This window comes from Sardina pilchardus, chromosome 5, assembly GCF_963854185.1.
Source record: "Sardina pilchardus chromosome 5, fSarPil1.1, whole genome shotgun sequence".
Taxonomy (NCBI): Eukaryota; Metazoa; Chordata; class Actinopteri; order Clupeiformes; family Clupeidae; genus Sardina; species Sardina pilchardus.
Window position 1 is genome coordinate 19,088,014 of NC_084998.1, and position 25,172 is coordinate 19,113,185.

The 25,172-nt window shown below is 39.8% G+C and overlaps 2 protein-coding genes across 4 annotated transcripts in view; both read right to left on the reverse strand.

The window, feature by feature from the left end:
* Window positions 1–10,719: 10,719 nt before the first annotated feature.
* On the reverse strand, window positions 10,720–17,290 carry LOC134079561 (uncharacterized). Of its 2 annotated transcripts, none has more exons than XM_062535655.1 (6): window positions 17,158–17,290; window positions 16,795–17,067; window positions 12,443–12,529; window positions 12,190–12,294; window positions 12,000–12,092; window positions 10,720–11,842 (listed from the first exon to the last, which is right to left on the reverse strand). In XM_062535655.1, exons 1-6 carry the CDS (start codon window positions 17,216–17,218, stop codon window positions 11,766–11,768), a joined length of 696 nt encoding a protein of 231 aa, XP_062391639.1. In that variant the 5' UTR covers window positions 17,219–17,290; the 3' UTR covers window positions 10,720–11,765. The 2 variants fall into 2 exon arrangements, with proteins under 2 accessions (XP_062391639.1, XP_062391638.1); XM_062535654.1 differs by having other exon boundaries at window positions 12,190–12,297.
* Window positions 17,291–19,080: 1,790 nt separating this feature from the next.
* Window positions 19,081–25,172, reverse strand: part of camk2a (calcium/calmodulin-dependent protein kinase II alpha) — a 47,678-nt gene continuing 41,586 nt past the window's right edge. For both annotated transcript variants that reach the window (XM_062536814.1, XM_062536813.1), the window contains 3 exons: window positions 24,132–24,226; window positions 22,966–23,207; window positions 19,081–22,644 (listed from right to left, as the gene is read on the reverse strand). In XM_062536814.1, coding sequence (XP_062392798.1) covers window positions 22,975–23,207; window positions 24,132–24,226 — 328 coding nt within the window. In that variant the 3' untranslated portion in view covers window positions 19,081–22,644; window positions 22,966–22,974. The remainder of the gene's footprint in view (window positions 22,645–22,965; window positions 23,208–24,131; window positions 24,227–25,172) is intronic.

Sequence of the window (25,172 nt, forward strand, 5' to 3'; positions counted from 1 at the left end):
GCAATGCGTGACCATGCCCTACAAGGTGAAACAGGAGCATGTACAATATATGATTCTGTATGATCCTCTTATAATCATTACTCATCTTCTTCATCTGTGGCCAATTCATTCCCTGCTCCAATTCAAATTTGTGTTCACATGCTTGGCCAAAAACAAGTGTTACTGATTCTGATTTATTCTAAACAACAAAGTTTAGAAAAAGTTATTTTTTTCTTTGTGACACAATACCACAATACTCCTCTGACCATGGTCATCAATCGCAAGCCATAACATACCATAAATTACACGCAACCTCAAAACTCTAGATGGCAAAACTTTTTTTTTTAATTTGCCATTGAATTTGAATGAAGTAGGCATGATTATACGAGGTTTTGAATAATCAGAAAGAAACATAAAAGAACAGATTTTCCTCTGGGTTAATGAGACAATCAGACATCAGAACAGTAATACACTCTGGCAAATCCCTCAAAGTAAATTGTCATAGGTTTACAGACGCAATTACCCTTATTCCTGAAAAGTATCTCTGAATATAGTCTTTGCTTTTATTTTATTACTATATGATCTAGTAATAGCCATTGCACTTGTGAAGTACAATCTAAGTCTTTAGAGTACTATCCGGTGCAGTAGCCATCCACATCACCTACAGTATATTACTCATAAATTACAATATAATAGATGTGCTCCTTTATGGCTTAAATGACAGCTGATCATTCAAAACGGCTAAATCAGTGGCCTAGCACATCATGATGCTGAAATAAAATGTCCAAAAACTTGCAGGGATTTGCGCTAAACTGGGGACATATTTTTACCAAAGTATCACTAGGTTTCCTCTTCTTTCTCTGTTGTCTAGAAGCGCTGAATAAACAAGCGGACATGTGCTCTGGGTACTCCAGGAGTCGTAAATTTTATTGAAGGAGGTATTGCAGTAAAAACATCTGCACCACAGTAACAGGAATATGTTTGCCAGGAGAAGGACTTAGGCTCTAGCGAACAGAGCAAAAAACGCTACCAGGAAACCCACTGGTGAAAAACTATGGGGAGGTCATGCTTTTGATATTTTGGATTCTTGTGGATTCTTAGATAAACTTGTTGATTAATAGCTAATCATAGATTGAATGAAAATTGATGGTACATGTGTGATAATGAATATTGAAAGAATATTTATTTATATTGTTCAGACATTATATAATAAAATAGTGTATTCACATTCCTAAAAAGACCAATTTTGTCACAATGAGAAATGTGTAATTTATGAGATGGTATAAAAACACCCGCAAAACTAAATAACACAAAACTAATTAACACTGATTTACTATGTACAGCCATTTAAAAACACTTGAAGTGCTACCAAATTATGCATTTATCTTCTGTGCAAACAGACAATTAATTACAGCAAATAAAAAGAAACCACAAAACTTTTGCCTCCTTCCATAAAAGCCAGTGACCTCTGCTGCTCTAGTATCCATTATACAGCCACATGTTTATGGGGCAGTTTTACCATAAAGACTCATTTACAATATACTTACTGCCCCCTAATATCCTCCGTATTGGTGAGATTTATTCTGAATAAACACGGGAGCAGTAAAGCAATAGCAGTTGAAATGGTGTCAATGCAGTAGCTGTCTATAAATGTCAGATATGGTTAAGTACCCATGGCATGTAAACTGACTAATTGACACTACTGGAATTCCGCATGTATTGTCACAAATGCCAGCATGGTCTGGTGTCTTATGTAATATCTAGAGCTTTGAAATTAACTGTTTGAGTTGAAAGATTTAATAATTTAAGGATTTAGGGCTAATCAGAGGCTCAAACAAAAGCAAAATGTACACAGCGTTGCGTTCAGATCAGGATTATTCTGTTTTTTAGCAAAAGAAAAAAGATAAATTAGTTACCAGGAGAAGATAGCAACCTGTAAACAATTGGATTAAATTAACAACTATAATAGAATATAATATTTAACATGAGCCTTTCAAATCATTGTCAGTGTCAATATATTATCTTATCAGTGATTGCTGTCTGTCAGATGCTTAGGGAGCATGACAGGAAAGTACCGTTGATATCAGGGGTCTATTCGGCTGTATCAGCTCAACTTGACAGGCAGTCGATCACAATTGCTAACACAGAAAATCCCACTCCTATCTGTGCAAATAGAGACACAGTTCACGCAGCACCCTGTCTGACAATGTTGTGATACAAACAAATCATTTTGAAATGATTGACTGAGCCCTGCATTTGGGATCCTGTATAAACAGGAGTGTATGTCGTGTGACGTTTTAAAATCCATCTATGCATAAATACATTTCCATATGTGTCACATTTGCAGTGCAATGGAGTGGGTATACATCAAACCAAACATAAATGTGGCATGGATTCATCACAGTAGATTGGAAAAATGAAAGACATTAGGTGTTTTCATGGCGCTACAAAATACGTCTATGGCTGCATTTGGTGGATTTGACAATGAATCCCTCCTTATAGTGGGGTGGAGGGGTTCTGGGGGCTGAAGGGAGAGGCTTCACCTTGCACACACAGGTGTTGCTTTCCAGGTGTTGATTTTTTGGCCATTACCTTTGGCCTCTGTCGTTAACCTTTGGCATGTTGATAATTTAAAACACATTTCAACATGACATTGCAGAATACACACGCCAAACCAAGTTCATGTTTGGCTATCTCACAAAGATATCGGGACCCACAAGACAAACCCCTCCTTCTCCTGCGTAGGTAAGAAGGTGAATGTTTAACACACGGGGCATCTCAATGCCATGCAACTCGAGTGGCAATAAACATTTAATTTGATTCCACGGTAAGGTCACTGCCTTTGAGTGAATCAAAACACCATACATAACTTTGTTTATTTGAAACCACTCCTTGAAGGCACTCTAACGACTTACGACACAACGCCTGATTTTAAAATACTATCTGCATAAGCTTTGGTCAAGGTTAAATGGGAATTCTTTTAATGATCCTATAAAATAATTTTCTAAATGTGTGCCTGTTTTAAGTGCGGTGTCCTCACCTTACCAAGTTCTTGGTAAAAGTCCTGAACTCAGAAATGGTGCCTAATTGTGGACCTCTGATCAAATAATAATAATAAAAAAAAACGTATGCAAGTAGGTCCTACAATGTGATTTGTCAGCTGGAGGAGAGAAAATATTCCTAAAACTGGGAAGAGTTATATTGGGCACAGACGGATTTGGTGGCAGACTGGCGGTGAGGACCCACATACTGTAGAGGAGAAGACATCACAGGCCACTTTTCTATAGGCCCCTATAAATCACAGATAACAAAAGAGGCAAACGTTGACGTTGAGACAGGATTTCCCTTCTGCTCCTTTCATCAGAGCCAGTGTCTCCAGGCCAACAGAGGAACCCTCAGGAGGTCATAAAGATAGGTCATCCAGCTTAGCATTGAAGTAGTAGGAGTCAACACATGTACACAGTACACCCCTCTATTTCCACTACAGACACCCACAGAGGTTCCTCAACAAGACCTGAAGAGAAATGTTTCAGCCCATGGAAATCTTGCTACTTTTTTTTCTGGGTAAGCCGAATGTATAAAACTGAATTGTCATGAATTTAGCACAATTCAAATTCTTCAAAAATGGAATACAACGGTTATTTACCTACAACCATGTTTACTTCAAGCACACAGCAAATACTGGTTCCTACATGTTTGATTGCCTATACATGGCCCAGTGGCTAAGCTTCACCGGCCTGAGTGACTGGCTCACGTCCTCTGTTTGGAGGAGAACCTTCCTGTCAGCTGGTGTCAAACTTCACACCGCATGAGCGGCAGCCCCTGCGGATGACAATGGGGCCTACAGGTGCAGCGCCGTAGACAATGGAGGCCAATGGGGCTGTGAATGGAGCTGAATGATGCACATCCATTAGAATTGGCGACGTGTTGCCCACAAGGACCCTAGTTTCTCGCCACATCTCCCAGACCTGTGGGAAAAAAAGCGGATGTCCCAGGCCAGGCTCCGGAGAGAGGGAGAGGGAGAGGTAAGTCCTCTGGCAGCACCATTAGACCTGCTCCGACCGTTAGGGGGGCTGGTTGTCACCTCACTACGTTGTGTTTGCTTTGGGACATGATAAGTGGGATGGAGCAACTTGGTGTTCGTGAGAAGAAATCCTGACTGACTGACGGACATTTAATAAAACACTAATTGACTTTTAAATGATTTGCACTTTTTTTGGAAAAAAAAAAAAAAAAAAGCCTGCTTTGATGCTGAGGGAGTGAGTCATACTTGCTTGCTTGTACTTTATCAACCCCAGGGTGCATGATAAGTTTCTTTTGAGGTCATTGTGATGGTGTCATGTTTTATTACCAATTGCTAATCTATCCCAGGGCAAATGCAATAGGCTACCGGCACTTTTGATTTCACTGAAGGGAGCCTTACGGCAAACTCCAGCCCACCTAAGGTCAAGGCCCGGGTAGTCTCCCTCTGTTTATGGCAGTAAAATAGAAAACACAGTGCACACAGTTGTAAAAGCATGGGCCATTTTCATAATCGACGTGACACGCAGTATCTGCTTCTGTAAATAAAGCTGAGCAGAGTAACAAACCACATGGGAGCCATGTGCCATTTGGAGTGGAGTGTTGTGCTGTCTCCAAAGTTGTCTAAATGAACATTTGGAAGTAATTCTTAACTTAATGTTTGTGTTAAATGTTAATAAGATAAACACTTGTTAAGGGCACCTCTGTGCGTAACCCTCTGTATCTCTCTAGTATACAACTTATGTAGTTTTTTTTCCCCCATATCATATCAAAACATTCCTCCATGTTTTCAGATGGACCTATGTCTCTTCCTTGTCTTCTCCTTACACATGTGTTTGTAGCATACAGATATACTTTTATCTCAACTTATACTGTATCTAAGCTTCAGAGTTAAACATGCAGCAGGCAGACTGTAGACAGAGACACCCTGGACTGTTTCTCCTTTTGTAAGATGAAAGTAGATTCTCCTCAAAAAAAAAAAAAAAGGAGGGAACCTTTTTGTGTTGCCTTGTACCCACTCCACCTGCTTGCATGGTAACAGATGAACAGACTGCAGCCAGCAGATGTGATGGCTGTGTGGGTTTACCAGCCTGCTGCGTTTTATGGCCCCCGCGCTCTGCTAATTAGGCACATCAACACGGCTTTAATTGTGGGCCCCGGCCCGGACGTTGTCTCTGCGCGCGGCGCGGCGCTAACCCAGGCATAAAGTCGACTCCCTCGCGCGGCGCGGCACGCTTCATTTACAGCCCAATTACCCACACATGTTATGGCGCTTTAAAGATATACCACAGTATCTCAGACAGATTATTTCCACTGCTATTGTTGTTATTATTAGTATTATTTACTACCCAGCTACCGTTGCACTGTTACAGCCTTAGTTCCACTGATGTCATCCATTTCCTCACAGGTCATAGTCAGGAAGTGGCTTATGGTGCATTATGTGACCATAAAGGGTCAATCCTTATTGAATTTTCACAATATATAATTGGCTGTTGCTGAATGTTTCTGAACTTGTCCCCAAGAAAGAATCATTCTTTAAATGTAACTGGAGGTTCGGCTAATTTTAGTGACCGCACCTGAGTCAGTAAAACAACAACTACTTGAGAATTCCTTTTTTTTACAGCTTTTATGAGTGTATACAACAGCGAGTGAGTAAACGTGTGTCTGTTTGGTTCACCACAATTACTTATAAAACACTGATATTGGCTCTGAAGTAGGGACACGCAAATCTGAAGCATAATTAAATTGACTGTTAAAAGTGTGAGAGGATGTTTTTATTCTATTTACAGAGGATGACCATAAAGACAACGCTGCAATCTTTGGTTCTCAGAATAAAAAAAAGTACTGTATGCCTAAACCTGACCACATAAACTGTAATTGATAGAGCTATGGTAGAAGTTTTAACTGGTTTATCACATTGCTATTCTTCTAAAAATGTTAAAACTAACTATCTTATGTTAAGAGTGAGAACATTAGACATATCACTAAACTTGATGTACTTCAACTACCTCTTTCGGCAAGAGCAAATGACAGCAAAAGTCTCTGGCTGTCTGTGGCATCACTTTGGGAACACAACACTTCAAAGACATGATGAACGCTCCCAACACAACTCAGTCAACCTTGTACCTACTTTTACACATAAACTTGACACTACACATTGACATAACTTAACTCAGACAAAGCAACAAGGACTGGGTTATGTTGCGAGTGCTAATCTTCTTTACAGGCCAGGCCAAAGTGAATGCGAAAGTCGGGTGCAAATGAAGAGATGGCTTTATGGCAGGGTGAGAGAAACATACCTGGAGGGCATACAGCCTCATAAAAGTTAATCATTCTTCAGGGCATGTGGAAAGCAAAGACAGCAGGATTTTCACACTGCGCCGCAGCAGTTAAGGTCGTGGGGTAGTATGATCTTCCCCAAAGATTAATACATCTATGCGTGCAATAAGACTATGACATTTTGGAATTACATAGCACTGCCATTTTTTTTTTACATTTACTTATTTATTTATTTATTAATTTATCTAGATCAAAGGCAGGGGGTGACAATGGAGATGATGTTCCTGTGTGACAATAGGCAGAGCTGTCTTGTATTATTAGGATGCATCCTGCTGAGGTGGGATTTTGTGATGACTTATCTGTTGCAGTGCACACTGCTCAGTGCATCATGGCATGTTGCAGCGTCTTATGCTCCGCAATGGGAATACAATAGGCTCAAATGAATACATGAGAGCCATCTGTAGGACTAAGTAGATAACAAGTCACAATTGACCCGCAACCTTTGACATCCCAAAGCCTGCTGCTCACCAGGTCACAGGTGATATGATGCCGAAGCCCGAGTACAGTAGGACTGTAGTCTGGTGACCTTTGCATGATTCCTGTGTCGTTTCCTCCCAGGCTGCAGAGGCCCTTCAAATGCAGAGATCAAAGCCCTTCCTAGCCCTTAAGACAGTATAAACGGTCTGTCCCTATCCCCCTCCACTGCTTCCCAGCACAAAAGAAAGCATCACCCACCCTGCATTTTACAACCCCTGCATACAAAGACAGGGCACAGAAGAGTGGGTGACGACTCAATACCTGACCTTTATCAAAACCTTACCCATAAACTTTATCAACATGCACCACAGGGGTGAAACATATAAAACAACTATGCCTATGTATTTGCCAATGTTGATAAGCTCGTATTTGTAGCACATTGTGTTGTAACACATCATTATGTTCAAATTAAGGAATAACATCAGCATCAATAACAGTAAACACCTACAAGGTGCAAATGTTCTGTTTAGAATGTTCTTTTTCTGATTGATAGCAACTAGTTAAATTCAATCCAGTGCAAAACATGTTAAATGATTCTGATCTCAAAAGTGTTTATTTTTTAAACTTTATACATTAACATACCAAATAGTCCCGTGTGAGTAATGCCCCCAGCACTATATGTATTGTGTATTATTGTTGTGTGATGTGTTGTGTATGTCTATATCTATCTACTACATCTAGAAAAAGGAAACGGGAATATAACTGGTTGGTTCAAAAGTCTAAATTATACGGTCAGCATCTAAATCACAGTCTCTAGAGATTATCGTTGTCTTTATGGATTTATGGTAGATTTAATTGTTTTACTGTGAGCAGAATTTCATTTGGTCTTAAATGAGAGTCTGAAATTAAGATAGTTTGACCATCACTAGGTCTAGCCCGATTGTAAAACAATGATTTATAGATGCAGCCTAACTCAGTGAAGTCATCTTTGAGTTATGCTGTGTCAATGTGTAATATCAAGTTTAAACATTATTAAGTTGACAGTACTCGCAACTCAGAAAGAAGACTTGGCTCTGTTAAGATTATAGTAATAATAATAATAATCATTATTATTATTATTATTATTATCATTATTATTATTATTATTATTATTATTATTATCATTATTATTATTATTATTATTATTATTATTATTATTATTATCATTATTATTATCATTGTGCAGTGACATATTCATGTGTTGGGTCAGGGTGACTGTTTTCATCCAAACATCCATCCATCCATTCACTCCTCCATTCACTCAGCCTTTTAGACCATTTACCATTTACAGTCCACCCCCTTGTCTGCTCTCACAGTCACTCTGGTCTGTCCCTTGAAAGCATGTCGTGCTGTGTGGCCGTGTTTATGGTCTGTAACAGTATTAAAAGCACTCTGCTTACACAGCTGATGTAGAGCTCAGATGCACCCATGCAGTCTTGAATGAACCTGATGTGCGGTACGGTACTGCACTGGGACGTCTCCTACCTCTGTCTGACCTCAGTGCAGTACGGTAACTCTCAATATGTCGTCGCCACATTTCGGTCTGATACATTACACGGTTAATATATAGCCTCGCCTATAGCTTATTATGGGGCATTCCAGAGGTGAATTTCGGAGCTAGGGTTAGGTGTGTTCAGTGTAAGAGATGTAGAAGCATACTACTCAATCCAGGACCTCTTAACAAGCTACAGTAGGCTATGCATAATGTGCTGATAGTCATAAAAAAAACATTTTTCCCAGGCCTTAAAGCAGGGTGTAATACTCGTATTAGGGCTGGGCTTGTGGGGAAGAGACCTTATCGGGGCCCTCCTTGCCATTCTCATTATCATTTTTTCTGCTTTGGTATCAGAGTGCTGTTTGATGATATACTCCTTTACTGTACACGTCATGCACTGCTATCATATGCTGCTCTTTCTCTCTTGAAATTCCTTTTTGCCTATATTTCTTTCTGAGGTGGTTTGTAGAGCTTTTTTATCAATTAATCATATCATACATTATTGTTTATTGCACATTGTTGTATGTAAATATCTTTTTTCTCCTTATTTTCCCTTCCTAGCGCCCAACCTTTCCCTTCACCAGAAATGTCCATGTGTACACCACTAGCCTACACTAGCCTACAAAAATGTATCCTCTTTTTCACACATCCATTTAAGCAGCCTACGCCTCTGTGCGTAAAATAAGCCTACTTGTTCATTTAGATACGGAGTCTCACCAGAACCCATAGGAGGGAAGCAGCAGCAACAGCCAATGTGTGGGACGCTGCATCTGCACTTAAAGTAGCCTATCATTTAATGTCGGTGGTTAGTTGAACCGAAACCTAAGTAAACGTGCTTGGCTCCTTGTGCAAAAAAAAAAAAAAAACACCACTCGCCGTTCCTGTTTACTCTTTGTATCATTACCCTCAGATTCCTGTCCACAAGGAATTTGACAAGTTTAGAATATTTCTCAAACACTTGACTTACTGACTATTCATTCTCGTCCAATGCACGCCAGTTTCTCCAATGGCCATCACCAGAAGCGTTTACGTCATACTGGCAACTTTCTCGGGGCTAGAACAGTTTCATATAAGCCCATGGTAAACCCTTCGCAAAACAGACAACAGAATTTTTGCTAGTCATCTGTTTAATTTATCTGTCATCAATCAGTAAAGCTAAATTTCAAGACAGAAAACATAAGACACAAATGTAAATTGTTGCCTAACATAATATATTTCCAAAAGAAAACATTGTTGTAGCCTACACTGTTTCAGGGGAAAGGAAGGTCTGCCTTCAGTTTACTTTCATTGTGGTGTTTCTAATTTTGAGCCAAAAACTGAAACTAAGCATCTTCTGAAGTACATGTTATGCCTATATTCAGAGTGAAGTGCTCAAAGAGAATTTATTTGGTTATATCTCAGGCCACAATGTCAAATCATCTATCTTGTGCACTATATCTACAGAAAAAAAATAAGTGTGTGCATTACAACAAGAAGGAGAGGTTTAGATGAACTGTGCAGGACAGGGAAATAAAACATCTTCTTTAAGTCATGTAGTGCATTGAATGAACAAGTAAAAAGAGGTGAGAGAAGATGTGAGGGAGACTTTAACCATGTGCATTCAGTGGATCTTTGTCACCTGTCATGTGAATCATTAACAGATGCAGTCATAAACCTGTAGATTATGGAAAGTTTGATCATGGTGGGTCATAAAGATTTAGAGGCCATTTATGACCCACCAGGCCCTTTGCATGGGCTTACCTTGACACAATTTGCATTTGGTCCTGAGTTTCTTTACCTTCCACCCCTGACCCGCTCTCATGGAGCACCTGAGCCAGAGAATCCTCAGAGGCTTTATATTGCATGGACACATGCCTTTATGTGTTGATTGATATCAAAAGGACACAAGTATGTCATACATGAATTCATCTATACATTTATTTATTTATTTTTTAGAATTTGATAAAAGTTTCAGTCATAAGCACCATGCAGGGTTTCATATTCTGCTTGTGGAACTTGCAGTAACAAGTTCCCTTTTATGTTGTCATTTCTGGACACAACTTCTTATGTTCCGTTAAATATGTTAGATAAATGTTTAATTAACAGAACATAAGTGTAACAGCTTCCGTCTCTGAGGCAGCAACAATACTAGCCTATCTGATAGGATTACATGACCATGGGTTTGTGGAGAAACTGTCACTGCAACCTGATTAATGAATGTTTCTTGCCCATATAACCATATAAATGCTGGGCTCTACTTGGAATAACTGTATATGGATTGTTAATCCAGTTTTAACTTCTTAGTTTTCATTATTTATATGTCTTACAGTATTTTTATAATTATAATTATTATTATTATTTTTTTAAGCATAATAATAATAATAATCATTATTATTATTATTATTATTATTATTATTATTATTATTATCATTATTATTATTATTAAAGGTCTAGCACTATAGCAATAATCGTAAAATAAAAATCAAACCAGTAGCAAAGAAAGAAACATTACTTTTGAAATAAATTACTTGATTAATAAATCATATTGCACAGTCTGTATCAAATTGAGCTACAAATACAATGCAGGTCATAAAATGGATATTTGTAATACAATTTTTCCTCCCCTAATATCTGTATTCTTATGAGGTCTTAACTCATTCTAATTCATGTGAACTGGTTCCTCTGTCATAATGTTAACTGATGCACATGATTTCCCCATAAGAGCATTTATTCATTCACCTTAACAAAACTAGGCTTTCTGTGGTCCGTTACAAATCAGTTTTATTTCTACAAAATATCTAACCTTTCCATAATTTTCTGTTCTAATGCAACTTACAGGTTTACTGCAATAGTAATAATAATGTTGTTACTATATCAGATAAGTGGGTGAATTTATGACATTTTGAAAATGGCATTTTTAAAAATATATATTTTTATTCTATTTTGTTTTTTAATTCAGATCTTGAATTTTCAATTTTAGATTTTAAAATATACAGCAAAAAGGCTTAGACAGGATGAATCCATGTTGGTAGCTGGATATGGCATACTCGAAGTCTAATATAGGAATATTTCCTAAACATCTGGTATTTGTAACATGTCATCATTTTAAAATGATCTTAGAACAACTATCATATAAAACTACCCAATAGCTAAACACACCATAAAGCTGAAAAACACAAGCTCATAGAATCATTTGATAATAAATTCTACTGAAAGTAGACTGAAGACTGCTGCTTCAGTCAGCTGCTCAATGTCTTGCACTCGCCTATACCTAAAGTGACAAAGTGCTGCCACCTAGTGGTTAAAGAAGAGGAGAGCGACTGCTATATCAGAAGAAAACAAAAAACATAACGACTACGTTTATTATTTATGGTTGCTTATCTGGAGACTGAAGTGTCATGGATGATGATACTGATGATGATGATGGCAATAATGGCAGTGATGTCAATGATGATGATGATGATGATGATGATGAAGATGATGATGATGACAACTGTTATACATACACGTTGTCATCAAAATCAAACTTCTGTCTCTTTGTGCTTTTCTTCTTCAGCAATCTCATTGGGATATCTAGTGAGGAAGAAAAGGAAACCAAGTCAAGCTGTCTGCATATGTGTGTGAATGCACGTGCATGGTTGCTTTCAGACATGCACTGAACTCCTGAAATGTTCCTGAAGATGTTGCCCCATTTTTAATTGTATTCCGTATGCACCACATCAGAACTTACCATAATGTGAGGAATTTGGATCTACAGTGGCCCTCTCTCCTCTCTTTTTCAGTAGGTTACCATGCATCTCTTGATAAAGATTTTCAGTAGCATCTGTTACACATGACCAAGACATTTGAGTAAGACACCAACAGAGAAAACAGAAAACTAGAAGAATCCCAAATTATTATTTAAAAAAAAAAATGCTCACCCTCTTTCCTTGTTGATGGAGTTTTTTTCATTGTATTCGCAAACACAACTAGGACGATAGTTACCAAAACAAAAGACGACAAGACAACAATAGTTGACACGTATCCTGCTGAACAAGGCGCAAATCATGAAATCAATATCTTCACATGTTTGAAGATATGCATATATTAGTGAATGTATTAGGCTATGTCCGTTAATGGAATTGTTTAGAAAAACAGATTTTTAACCTATGAAATGGGTTTGTTTGTCATTACCTCGTCTAGTGGTTTGCTCGCATGTCACATGTTCACTTTTACCGTCATTGTTGCAATGATGGGTCTCAAGAAGGCTTAAGTGATCACCTGAAATAATTGAAATGACGCCTGAAATAAGGCTCGAAATAATTACAAAAATAGATATAGACTGCTGTTTGAAAGTATGTGAACCCATTGAACAATTTGGAGTTTTCTGTTTTAGATATGAACTGTCAGGTGTGATAATATTTAGCAAAAGCATGGACTTGTTTAGAGGAATTTGTGTGAGAAGCCAAAAAACCTGGAGATTCCAGCTCCATTTATCCACTGTAGAACAAATTATTTGCAAATGGAGGGCATTCAACCTCACAGCAGCATTTCCTAGAGGTGGATGCCCATAGTGTGACCAAGATGCACCAGAGCGATAATGAATGGGGTGCAGTGGCGATTCTAGAGATTTCTAGACTAGAGAAGGGTGGCCCTAGTGGGGCACTGGTTAATTCAAGGGTGGCATCTAGATAAACAGAAACAGGCTCAATTTGTTAAATTAGCACACATGCATGAGTGAAACCATGCACCAAGCACCATACTCATAAATCTAAGGACAAAGAAGGACAAAGACCATACTCTCACATCAAATGTCTTTGTAATTGGATAAAATGTCAAATACAGTTTTCAGCTAATTTTCAGCTCTGAACAAAACCCGTTCAGAAATAGGCCATTTGAGCAAAAGCGGAAGTGTGAAATGTTTTTTTTGCCAGTGGTTCTTAACTGGTCTAGTTTTGGAATCCATAATTTCACACATTCATAAAGTTGTGACCAACTATATATAGCGTTCAGGCCAACGACTATGGTGAGGTAGCCTATAAGACACGCAAAGTGCCTGGCCTACTGTACTTGTTTGGAAAATGCAGATGTTTGGCATTACATTTGTGAAGTCTTTAACTGCTGATACCTTTCAAAGTACTACTCGACAGGTCTTTGACAGGGGTGCGTTGTTTCCATGTGGCATTTTAGTTTGGATGGTTTTATGCTCTCATGTGCACCCCACACTGTCTTATTTTGTCCTCAATTTAAGTGAATCATATTCTATCTTACTTCAAGTATTATGGGTTGCAGCCAACTTTCACATGATATCTTAAAATGATGCATACTTTTATAAAATTAGCTCCCTAACATTATATCATGACCTGTCACATGACCTTGTCTTTGTCCTTGCCATGGCAATGACTGCTTTGTAGTAAAGTTTATCAAACATAACGGCCCAATGATAGATCTGATCAGGTATTTTAAATTGGCGATTTTTAATTTCTTTTTAGCCACAAGCTCTGTGACCCATCACTCAGATCATACCACAACCCACTTTTGGGTTCCGACCCACCAGTTGAGAAACACTGGCCTAATATGTAAACTTTCCACAATGTCAATATTACACTAGGGACAGGGGCTCAGATAGCATTTTTGAACTGGGGGGGACAGCTGTAAGCCTGTAAGCCTGTAAAAATTCAAAAAGTATACTATACAAATTCTTACATTTTGATGTGTATCTCACCACAGCAAGCTGGCAGCTTGACATGGCTTTCGTGTTTGTGTAGGCCTGACTGCCCTGGAAATGGCAATATAAGAACCATGGTGGAGGGATACTTTGGGGCTAAGCAATTTACAAAAATATGTGGTGTGTGCTTTACAGAAATAAATGCAATTTTTATTTAGTGATGAAAAATGACTTTTTGACACTTTTTGCGCTCCATATTTGTGACACTAGCTGATCTGACCTGACTTGTTTGCGTGGTAGCACACATGACGTGCACAGATGATGATTGTCTATAATATTTTTACGGCATTGCAATGAACAAAGTAAAGGCAAAAAAGTGTTCATTTGTCAAACAAATTTGGATGCAATATGAGTCTTGAATTGGATACCATACAGGAGTAGGATCTCAAAACCGTATTATGAACGTGACTTGCCATAGAGAAACACATGATAACATTGGATTATGAACATAGGCTATTATGCCACACAAAAACATGGGGTAAGTGGAGCTAAATGAACTTATTATTTTGCTGTCACTTCGTCTGTTTTATGGCCTACAATATTGTATTTGGTATCTGTGGATAGCTCTAGCTCTCCTCTTTCATCTGATATGCGTGCCATATCTTTCTGATGGCGATTTCACGAGTATAGGCTAAATCAAACGAGAGTAATGGTATAGCCGAAGCTATATGACATTATTATTTGTTTGTCACTTCGTCTGTTTTTATAATACTAAAGGATCAATGTATTTGGTATCAATGGAAAGCTCTGTTTCTCCTCTTTCATTTGATATGCGTGTCATGTCTGTGCGATGCCGGGTTCGCGTGTAATTCAAGCGAGAAGCGCTGGTGAATGCAGAGCAATGTAGACTGTAAATATGATATACTTTGATTTAACTTCACGATTTTATTTTATTTTCATACTTGATCGTACAGACAAGTGTCTAGTCTCGTTGGAAAGCCCCGGTTCTGCCCTTTCGTGCAATATAGGTCTCATCTCGCTGTGACTAAGAATCGCGGAGCAATGTAACAAAGAAGAATGGGTGTGTTATTTTTTTATTTATTTTTTTGCCTTGCAAGTGCGGGGGACAGATCGAGGTCAATCAGAATCTGAGGTGGACACATCCCCCCCCCCCCCCCCCCCCCCGATTAGGGCAGTAGACTATTTACATTATAACATAACAATACAACAGTGTTGGCTGAGTATGTAGAATAGGCAGATGATTCCACAATCGTAATACTAGGTTTTGTGTGTGTGTGTGTAATAAGATAAATGGGTAATGGCAGATGCGATAGGTAAATATATGTTTTCCTGTTAGCACAAGAAGTAGCCTGTAGGCCTATTGTAAACTCACATGCTAAAAACAATAAGCCATGTAGCCTATAACTGCTAGCATGTTTGCTAGATTGCTTATATTTCTGAACCCTGATATTTCAAACTAGTGTGCTGAAAGTGGATCAAGAAAGGTCTCGCCTTTGACTGTTAATGGCAAATAGTAGACTAGGATTTTGGGGTGGCACATGGGATGGCCAATTGAATCTCAAGGGTGGCCTGTGCCACCCGGAGCCACCCCTCTGGCTACGCCCCTGATGGGGTGAAAGCCAACCCACACATCACCTCTAGAGTTACAGATCGCAATTGCAGCATCTGGAGTATTACATCTACGTGCATCTACAATCAGACGAAACTGGAACAGACACAACGTTTAAGGGAGGGTTGCTAGGAGGAAGTGTCTGCTCTCAAGTAAGTGCAAGTAAGATCAAAACTGCCCGATTCAACTTTCAGAGTTCATTTGGAAGTCTATTCTCTGACCATTTTGACCATTCTCTGACCATTTTGAGTCCAAAATAGAATTCTCTCGTCACAAATGAAATTGTTATGCTTAGAGGAAAGTCATCACTGTATACCAAGAAAAGACCCCCTCTCAACAGTGAAGCATGGTGGTGGAATTGTGGAGATGGGGCTGTTTTTCTTAACTCAGAACCTGAACTCCATCATCCAGGAAACCATGAATTCTCAGGCCTATCAACATATTCTTTATCAAAACCTCATGTCAGTCAGGTAGATGAAGCTATAGGGAGGAAATAGATTTCACTACAGGACAATGACCCTATAAGCGTCCAAGCAAAATTACCAAGAATGGCTTAAGGTAAAGACAATTGATACTTTGATTGGCCAAGTTAAAGTCCAGACCTCAATTCAATGGAAATGTTTTGGCTAGATCTGAAGCGGGCAGTAGGCCTACATGCCAGTTGACCCTCCAACCTCCCTCAACTGGCTGAGTTCTGCAAGGGGGACTAGGCAAAAATCCGCAGAACCAGATGTGAGACACTGGTTGATGCATGGGTTCACATAGGCCTACTTTTGCAAATGATAGACCACTTTTGGTGAATATATAATGAAAATATAACTGTCTGTGATAAAATATAACTGTCTTGTAAAAATTAGGGTTTGTATGTGCATTTTTTTTTTTTTTTTTTAAATAATGGTTCACAAACTTTCAAGCAGTACTGGACAGTAGTACAGTATATACAGTACTTTCAAGCAGTACTGTATATACAGTGCAGTACAGTGTATAGTGCATATATATATATATATATATATATATATATATACTGTATAATATATACTTGGATGCTTGGACTATACGGATTTAAGATCCTTAGTGTACACAACATGGACACAAGCTGGTCATAATGTATCTGAAAAAAGGGTCACATTTTCAGAAATCTGTTAAATTGTCACAACACAATGTCAGCGCACATGTTAGAATAGTAACACCATTCAAGTATTTATCCATAAAACCACAACATAATAGTTCATGTTTTGCATAAGTTACCTTTGATCGTGAGATTGATTGTTTGAGCTATTCTCAGTTCACCTGATTCCTTGAATACATCAACCTTGTATGAACCAGAATCTCTTTTGTGTCCTCTGCATATAATCAAGTCTCCACGTGCTGACCTTGCGTACTTTCTTGAATCATTTATCATTTTTGTCAGCAGCTTATTATTAAATGACCACCTCACGTCATCGCCCTTAACACTGATGTTGGGCCGAAGGAACACTGTGTCTCCCAATTCACACATGATTACTGTGTTCTCTGCAAGAGCTACAATGGTAAGAGAGAGAAGTATGAACACAACCACGTAATCTGACTTTATAGGTTATGAAACAAGTAAAAGAGTTTAGCATACTGTACCATGATGCATACAGAGATGGAGATATATAATCCACACTGGAGACCAGAACCGAGCTGTCATTGCTTTATACGTGCTGGGGGGGAAGCATGCCAATATTAAGAACTACATGTAGGCTCATGCCGTGCTGTGTCCGAATAGGCAGGACCTCCTCAGATGTGTCTCTCTCTATCTCTCTCAGTACCCTATTGTGTCTCAGGAAATAGCGGTCGTGTCCTTGCGTCAGCAGCTAGCGTGTCAGTGCAACCTCAAGAAGAAGGATGACCTTGATAAAGTCCATCAAGGTCAGAAATGGTTTTTTATTGATTTTATTTACAAAGACACAAGCAAACCACAGAAAACACGGACTCTTTCTATTGCCAAATGATAATGTGATGGCTTAAGTGAAAAACAGTCAAGCTTACTTCTACACATAAATGTGACCAAGCTTACTGTATATTTGATCTGGTTTATACAAGAAGTGCATGCAAAGGCAAGAAGAGCCTTTTTAAGACTCTGGTTTAAGACCACGCTGTGGTTTCCTGGTGTTGACTACACAGCATGTTTCCTATACCATGCCTGTGCCTAACAATAACAAGTGAGATCGAAAGAAGCTCAATGCTGAGACAAAAAGAAAAAATAAGACAGCAAAAGTTTTCAGTTTTCTTTCTTGTAGCCACGGTCAGCAGGTTACGGGGTCATTTTATGATGGTTTTTCACTTTTATAGTTTTTCCCTTCTGGTGCAGGTACCTGAGCTAAGAGCCTTTCAGTTCCCATGTCTTGAACCGTCAAAAAAGTAGCAAAGCACTCAATGCTTTTAGAGCAAAAGTGTGCGCAACTGAATGAAGACAAGAGTGCAATTTAGCAAAGCCATTGTCAGAATGGTTGATTGTCTGGAACATTGCAGAGGTCTGTTTTTGACTCTGTTATATAGTATGCTGTAAGATCTGTCAAGGGAAGTTATGTGGTCTATGTGGAGATGAGTAATAATTTATTCTTGTATGCCAATGCTGTAACATCTGCATACAGTAAGTAGGTGAGACATGCAAAAGCATGTATGTGTACAGCCAAAAACAGGATGTGCACTTTCACTCAAATGGATGTTCATTTCCCAAATGTGGTCATTTTAACAGGGTCAAAAAATTACTTGCACTCATTACTTGCATCCTCACTGGCTCGCATGACTGGCTTCAACAACTTTTGCTCGGTTTCAGATTCATTGTGGGCGCACCTGTTTTCACATCCTCCCAGGAGTGCATCTCGAGTGCATGATCTCCCTAGGTACAGTACACATCCCTGAGCCACCTCACAATAATGAAAGAAAGCATGAGTCACTGTTTTCCAGGTCTATGTTCTTTTCATTATCATTGTTACTATGGCTATTATTTTGGGGGTGGGGGCTGGAGGAGGGGGGTGGAAGCTGAGAGGGGTGGGGGGGGGGGGGTTAGACAGGGTGGAAAGTATGTGGGAATGAAGTTCTAATGAGCGAAGTTCTAAAATGTATTGCTCTTTGGCCTATTTTGGCCTATTGGTCTATTTCCCCATCTGCTGTAGGACCAGTAACTCTACAAACAGTTTAACTTCCTCTTATGATCAATGATGCACTAACCGGAAAACACAGCACTGATGCAAATGCACCTGTTAACCCTCTGAGGAGTTTGATCCTAAATATGTGACTAAAAAGTTGCTGACTGAAAAGACTGAACATGTTATGGATAAAGATAAGTTGCTAAATTTGGACTGATAAGTTGCTAAAGTTGCTTAGTAGAGCTTCACTAAACTTCACATATGTTTGGGTCAATTACACATAAATGTGATAGCTAGTTTATTGTTTGTTTGTGTGTGTGTGTGTGTGTGTGTGTGTGTGTGTGTGTGTGTGTGTGTGTGTGTGTGTGTGTGAGAGAGAGAGAGAGAGAGAGAACAGATAACAATTACAAGCACTTAGTATTCTAACCACCTTTTATTTAAACTGATTTGCGCTCTTTACCAATCATGGGACATATATCACCAGCTGAACTGGTGTAACTCTCTACACAGGAAGTAGGACTGAAAATGCAGAGAAAACAAAATGATCCACTTTGAATTGTGGCGGGCGGCACAATGACAAAAGTCAATCAAATTCGACTGAGAAAAGTTGAGAAGTCAACAAGTCCAAAGTAATAATTCTAGAAGCACTGAAGTGATGCCTAATTCCGAAGAAAGTTAACATTTAAGGAACACTCACTGATCAAAGAGGAAGAGGCTAGTCCTATCATATACTGTACTTACATCTAGCACAAACATTACACAGCAGGACACCAGTACATTAACCATACAGATTCTTTAGGTTAATACCGAGAGCCATAGGCAGCATTTTGTCATGCAGTGTATCAAATAACACACGTCTAAGACCTGAGGAGAGAGTCACACATTCAGGAGTTATTTGTTATCTCAGAGATCCTTCACATAGAGAGAAGTGTTTTTTTTCTGTACAGTATATCAAAGTTTACAGCTCATATAGCAGGCAAAAAAAACATATTTTAATTATATGTATATTCCTAAATTATGACAAATACAAACGGAAGCCACACCAGCTAGATTTTCTACAATGGTCAGTCACACGTGAAAGTGTGTGAAAGCGTAGTGAATGCGGAGCGCCAGGGTCATGCCCAGAGTCCGATTTGGCTAGGAAAGGGAGCATGCTTCGCCGTACAGAATGTGAAGTGCCATCGACAGAAAGCAAAGAGCACATGCTCCCATCACCAGGAGTATGCAGTCTCTTACACACATACACACACATACACACAAACACACACACAATCTCTCTCTCTCTCTCTCTCACACACACACACACTCACACAGAAATGCACAAATGCACGCACGAATGCACAAACGCACAAACACAGGCACGCACACATGCACACATAAATTGGCCTTTCAATAAAACTAAAAAAGTCAATTTCTCACAAAAGTCATTGTGTCTCCTATTCTTTCAACCCGACCCCAAACACACACACACACACACACACACACAGACAGCAGACATACAGACACACAGACACACACACACACATAGGCATTAAGGGCTGTAATGACATCATTCAGCTTGTGATAAGCCATTTTGGTACATGTTCTGTTCCTAATGTGTAACTATGGAAGTTCACAGGTTGTCTACATGGGCAAAGCAGATAACAGATAACGCTTGTAGAAAGTAACTCAGTTTAAGGTGTATAGTTTGTTGGAGTTCAGCCACAATGCTGGAGTTCAGCATTCATTTGATTCACAGGCTTTAAACTCAACTAAACTAACTAAATAAAGGTAGCTTCTGAAGCTGATAGCTGATTGATACTGGCCCCATTGAGATTAATATCAACTACTCTTGCTATATGTTCAATTAAAAAATCAATGAAAAGAAATTATACAGAAAAGTCTTACTTTCAGGCCATAAGTTTATCACAAAATTCATCACAAAATCTCCATAAAAGAGTATGCCTACACAGTATATTAGGCAGTGTTTGTATCTACAAATCCTTTCTCAAACAAGACTTTGTTTCAACTCAGTGAAAGAAAACTACACACCCAAACAGACACACATGCACACACCCACACACACATTTTTAGCCTACAATACAAGATCAACTTCAGTACATAAAAATTGCATGCCTCAACGAAAAAAAAAGATACAGTACTTCTTTGAGTAAAATATCAAAATGTGTGTTATATACCATGTTCTTAAAGTACAGGAGGTACCTAGGTATCTAGAGTGGGTACTCATTGTGCCCGACTCTGCAAGACATACAAATAGAAATGATATCACAGAGACTTTTTTGCTGGAAGCTCCAATATTATACAGAGGCAGAAGCTATTTTCACCATGAGGATAAAAAACAAGTATACAATCTTTACTTCAAGTCTTTAAACGTGGGGTTGGATTCTTTAGTAGTCATTTGCTTCATGTTTCATTGTTGATTGCAATTGTATCATGATCAGCTAAGACATTCATTGATTCAACATTACATGATGTGTCAAGTGTGGCAAGTTATTTCAAATCCACAACGTTTTATTTCAAATAAAAGCATGTTTCTAGTGAGGGGACAATAGTTAAATACTGCAGCTCAATGTACAACCTAGAGTAAATTATAAACACAATATTTCCTGTGGGCTCCTAGCTTTTCTCATACATTCAAAGAAAAAAAAGATAAATACTATATTTCTCAGATCTTGGTCAACGTCTACATTTTCTATTGTCCACAACCAAGAGAATGAGAACCTAGGGTGTGACCATAATGTTTCACATTCATGCAATATACTGTGGAACTACAAACACAAGGTCAACATTTGTATGAATATAGAAAGATGGAACTACAAATACCAAAATGAGGCAACACGAGTAGGCAATAGGCAATATAATTTCAAACATCATTTCCAGAAGAGTCTACATTTGAGATGACTGAAATCGACTGAAACGTCCTCTGAACAAAAGCACGACTTTATTGCAAAAACCCCGGGAGCAGTGTTGAACTCAGGAAGTTAAATGTGGATCCGGTATCATGTTCACTTTAACCTCCATGAGGCTTCAACCTCCTCTTTCCCTTTCAGCAAGAGCTCACCACTATGCTGGGTAAACTGGAAGATCTAAAACAAAGTGCCATGACTTAGACCCACATTTATGCCATATACTGTTTTCAGACAGCTATGAAGTTACAGTGAGGGCTGAGGTACATCAAGAGGGCTTGTATTACTCTGAGATAAAAATCTTCTTCTTTTTTTGTAAGGCTGTTCTGACCGTCTGATGTTACAATGGCAGTGACCCAAGGATAAATACTGTGGTTGTATATATAGGTCCTATCAGGTTTTGTGTCAGTGGAAATTCCACGAAGAAATACTATATTAGCTTATTAGGGGTTAGCTATAGTATAAAACAACTTTATAGTAAAATTTAAAAAATACATTCATTAAAATTTTTGTCTAATGTCACTGGATACTTATGAGATATTTAATCTGAAGAAAGCTTTACTGGCAGTAATACTACTGATAATATCAAAGTTTTTTTCCCATGCTGAGGAGTTATTTACTCTAAGTAACAAAATGTTGCACATTGTTTCTGCATTCAGAAGACAGTATTTTAAATTCAGCTTTCCACAACCACAACTGGCGATTCAGCCGTTCAAAAAGCTTGTCGTACAACTAGAAAAAGCTCGTCTAGTACATTTCACCTTATGAAATCTCTCCCGTGAAAAACAAAAGTAAAAATTAAAAAAAAAGACATACTTGTCACTGAGACAGCTAGACGCAGACAGACAGGGGGTTGCACTGTGCGAGCTGAGCTGAGCAGGAGTGGTAGCATGTGTAAACGAGTGCCAGACAGGAGGTATGCAATGCGTGGACGGATGGAGGGATGGAGGGTTGGCGGGGGGGGGCAGGCTTGTGTCTCGTGAGGTGGGCTCCTCTCTCCAGGGGTCCACACACACAGCCAGCAAATCAGCAGCGTCATGAAAGTCATGGCTCATTCAGGCCCTCCCACAGAGAGGCTGATAGTAGCAGAGAGCGAAAAAAAAGAGAGACAGTTACAGGGAGAGAGAGAGAGAGAGAGTGGGAAGGAGAGAGAGAGAGAGGGAGGGAGAGAGAGAGAAAGAGCGGGGGAGAGAGAGAGATGAGTGGTGGGATAAAGAAAGAGACAACAACACATTAGTGAGGAACAAAAATTTGCAATTGCAGTGCAAGAAAAATCATTTCTCTACATCAATAATGCATGATATTGCATTTCCAATTCCTTGCCACTAGATGGCGATACGTCGCCATCTCAGAAGTGGCATCAGCGGGGGGCTGAGATGGTCAACGTTTTTTCTCACCTCGTCTGCTTACTTGGTGATGGCGGAGGGTGCCCCTGAGCGGTGGAAGTGGACGATCTGCCACTTGCCGTCCCGGCGATGCCAGATGCGAGTCTCCTCAGACTGGGCAGTGCGCGGCATGCCGTTGGTGTCGATGTACTGGGTGATGCGGATGTAGGCGATGCAGGCGGCCTCCTCCCCGATCAGGTGGATGTGCGGGTTGAGGATGGTGGTGTGCACGGGCTTGCTGTTCTTGGACCACACTAGCAAAGAGAGAGAAAAAGGATGCAGGTTATTTCACCTGTGACACCTGGGCTATTTAACAGGGGTATGGAACACAACATAGGTATTTTTACGGGCAATGGAACACTGCATGGGCATTTTCTTGTTTTTTAATCAAAATGGTTAATTCTTCGCATTTTGATGCCATTTCTAAGTCATTTTCAAATGTATTACCCAAAAAAAATGACTCGTAGCCCCTTTACAATTGTGAATTTGAAGACCGCCTAACGAGAGCTAAATAATTCCATCTGAGTCCATCTCCCTCTGCACAATAATTACAACTCAATCAACAGACGAACATTATAACAAATCATTTACAGTGCTCTCCATGGCTGACATTAGGCCAGGCTCCCCGCGATGCCAATTCTTGCTACTGTATAATCAGTCATGATCAATAAGATCATAGCCCCCTTATGATGGGAGTTCCTACACCCCCCCCAGCGGTCCCCGTAGGCCTCATTATGTCTGTCCTCACTTCCAGATCACGGAGGGGAGCAGAGGCACAGTTCAAACATGGCCGCTAATAAATGAGCCAATGAGCCGGAGAGCAGCTGGGCAAACGAGTCCGAAGACGTCTGCGGTCACGGATAACTGGAATCAGAGCTGCCCGCTAATGAGGCCTCCGGTAAGTCCAGCTCAGTATCCGTCCGCCTCTTTTCCGCTTCTTCGAGCCATTTCGTTTGTATTCGGACCGTATCTGATCAATCAGGCCGGCCGCACTGCCGTCGTTTAGAGACGCATTGGAAGCGGCCGGGGACACTTGTCTGATCTCGTTTGACGATACGAAGACAAGATGAGCACAGCGCATAATGGCGTGTATTTCAGCTCAGGGACGCTAATGTGATTGTCTGCGCTCTCTGGGGAGGTATGTAGGGAGGGCAGATGGAGGGGGGTGGCGGGCTTACAGTTCTCAAAGTAGAAGCGGTGGAAGTCCAGGCCCTCCACCAAGTTTCCCAGAGCCTCTGGCTCGAACGCGGTGACACTGGGATCACACATCTTCCTGCAGGACAACAGAGGAGAAAGAATGAGTTTGACACACAATGCATTTATATACTGTACATACGTACCTAGGATTTCACATTTACTATGAATTAACATTCAGAATGCAAACCTACCGTAAAAGTACAAAGCAAACAGGACGGCACATTTGCATTTCCCTAATGATGGGAGCATTTGCATATATATGCATAACGCTGCAAAAACGTTCCACAAATGGCAATGTGAGGCGACACAAAGCTTTAGAAATATCATGTACATCTCCATCATCCAAACAGCAGAAAAGAGGCTGTGTGAGCGAGAGTCTCATGCTGTGTTCAGAACAGCCACTCATGTCCTACACAGCTCACTACATTGTGGATAACTACATAGTACTTATATGTAGATAGTTTACACAGTACAAGTGAACAAGGGGATGTTGTGAACGCAGCAGAGACAGACAGAGAAAAGAGATGGCCAGAGGGTTATCTTTGGCGCAGGGTCTCACTGACGCAGAGAGCCACGATAACATGGAGGGATGTGTGCAACTGGAGCTCATGGCATATTTTAGGGCTTGTGACTGAGCAGAATTTTCCATGGCCATGATGGTGGTGGTGGCCACGATGTAAAAAAAAAAGAAAAACTGAGATTCTTTCCATAGGAATGAAAATGTATCACAATGGCTGTACTTCCATAGAAGAAGAAACACTCACTTGAACTAAGAAATCTCACATACACACACCCGCAAACACACCCATACTGTATGTGCACGCACATGCACAAACACACACACACGCACACACATACACACATGCACGCACATACAGACACACACACACACACACACACACACACACACACTTTTAGTCATCCCCAGGAGAGGACACCAATCAAATACACCCACCTCTGGACAGGCGCTCAGATGTTTTCTTCTGTCACGACACACACACACACACACACACACACACACA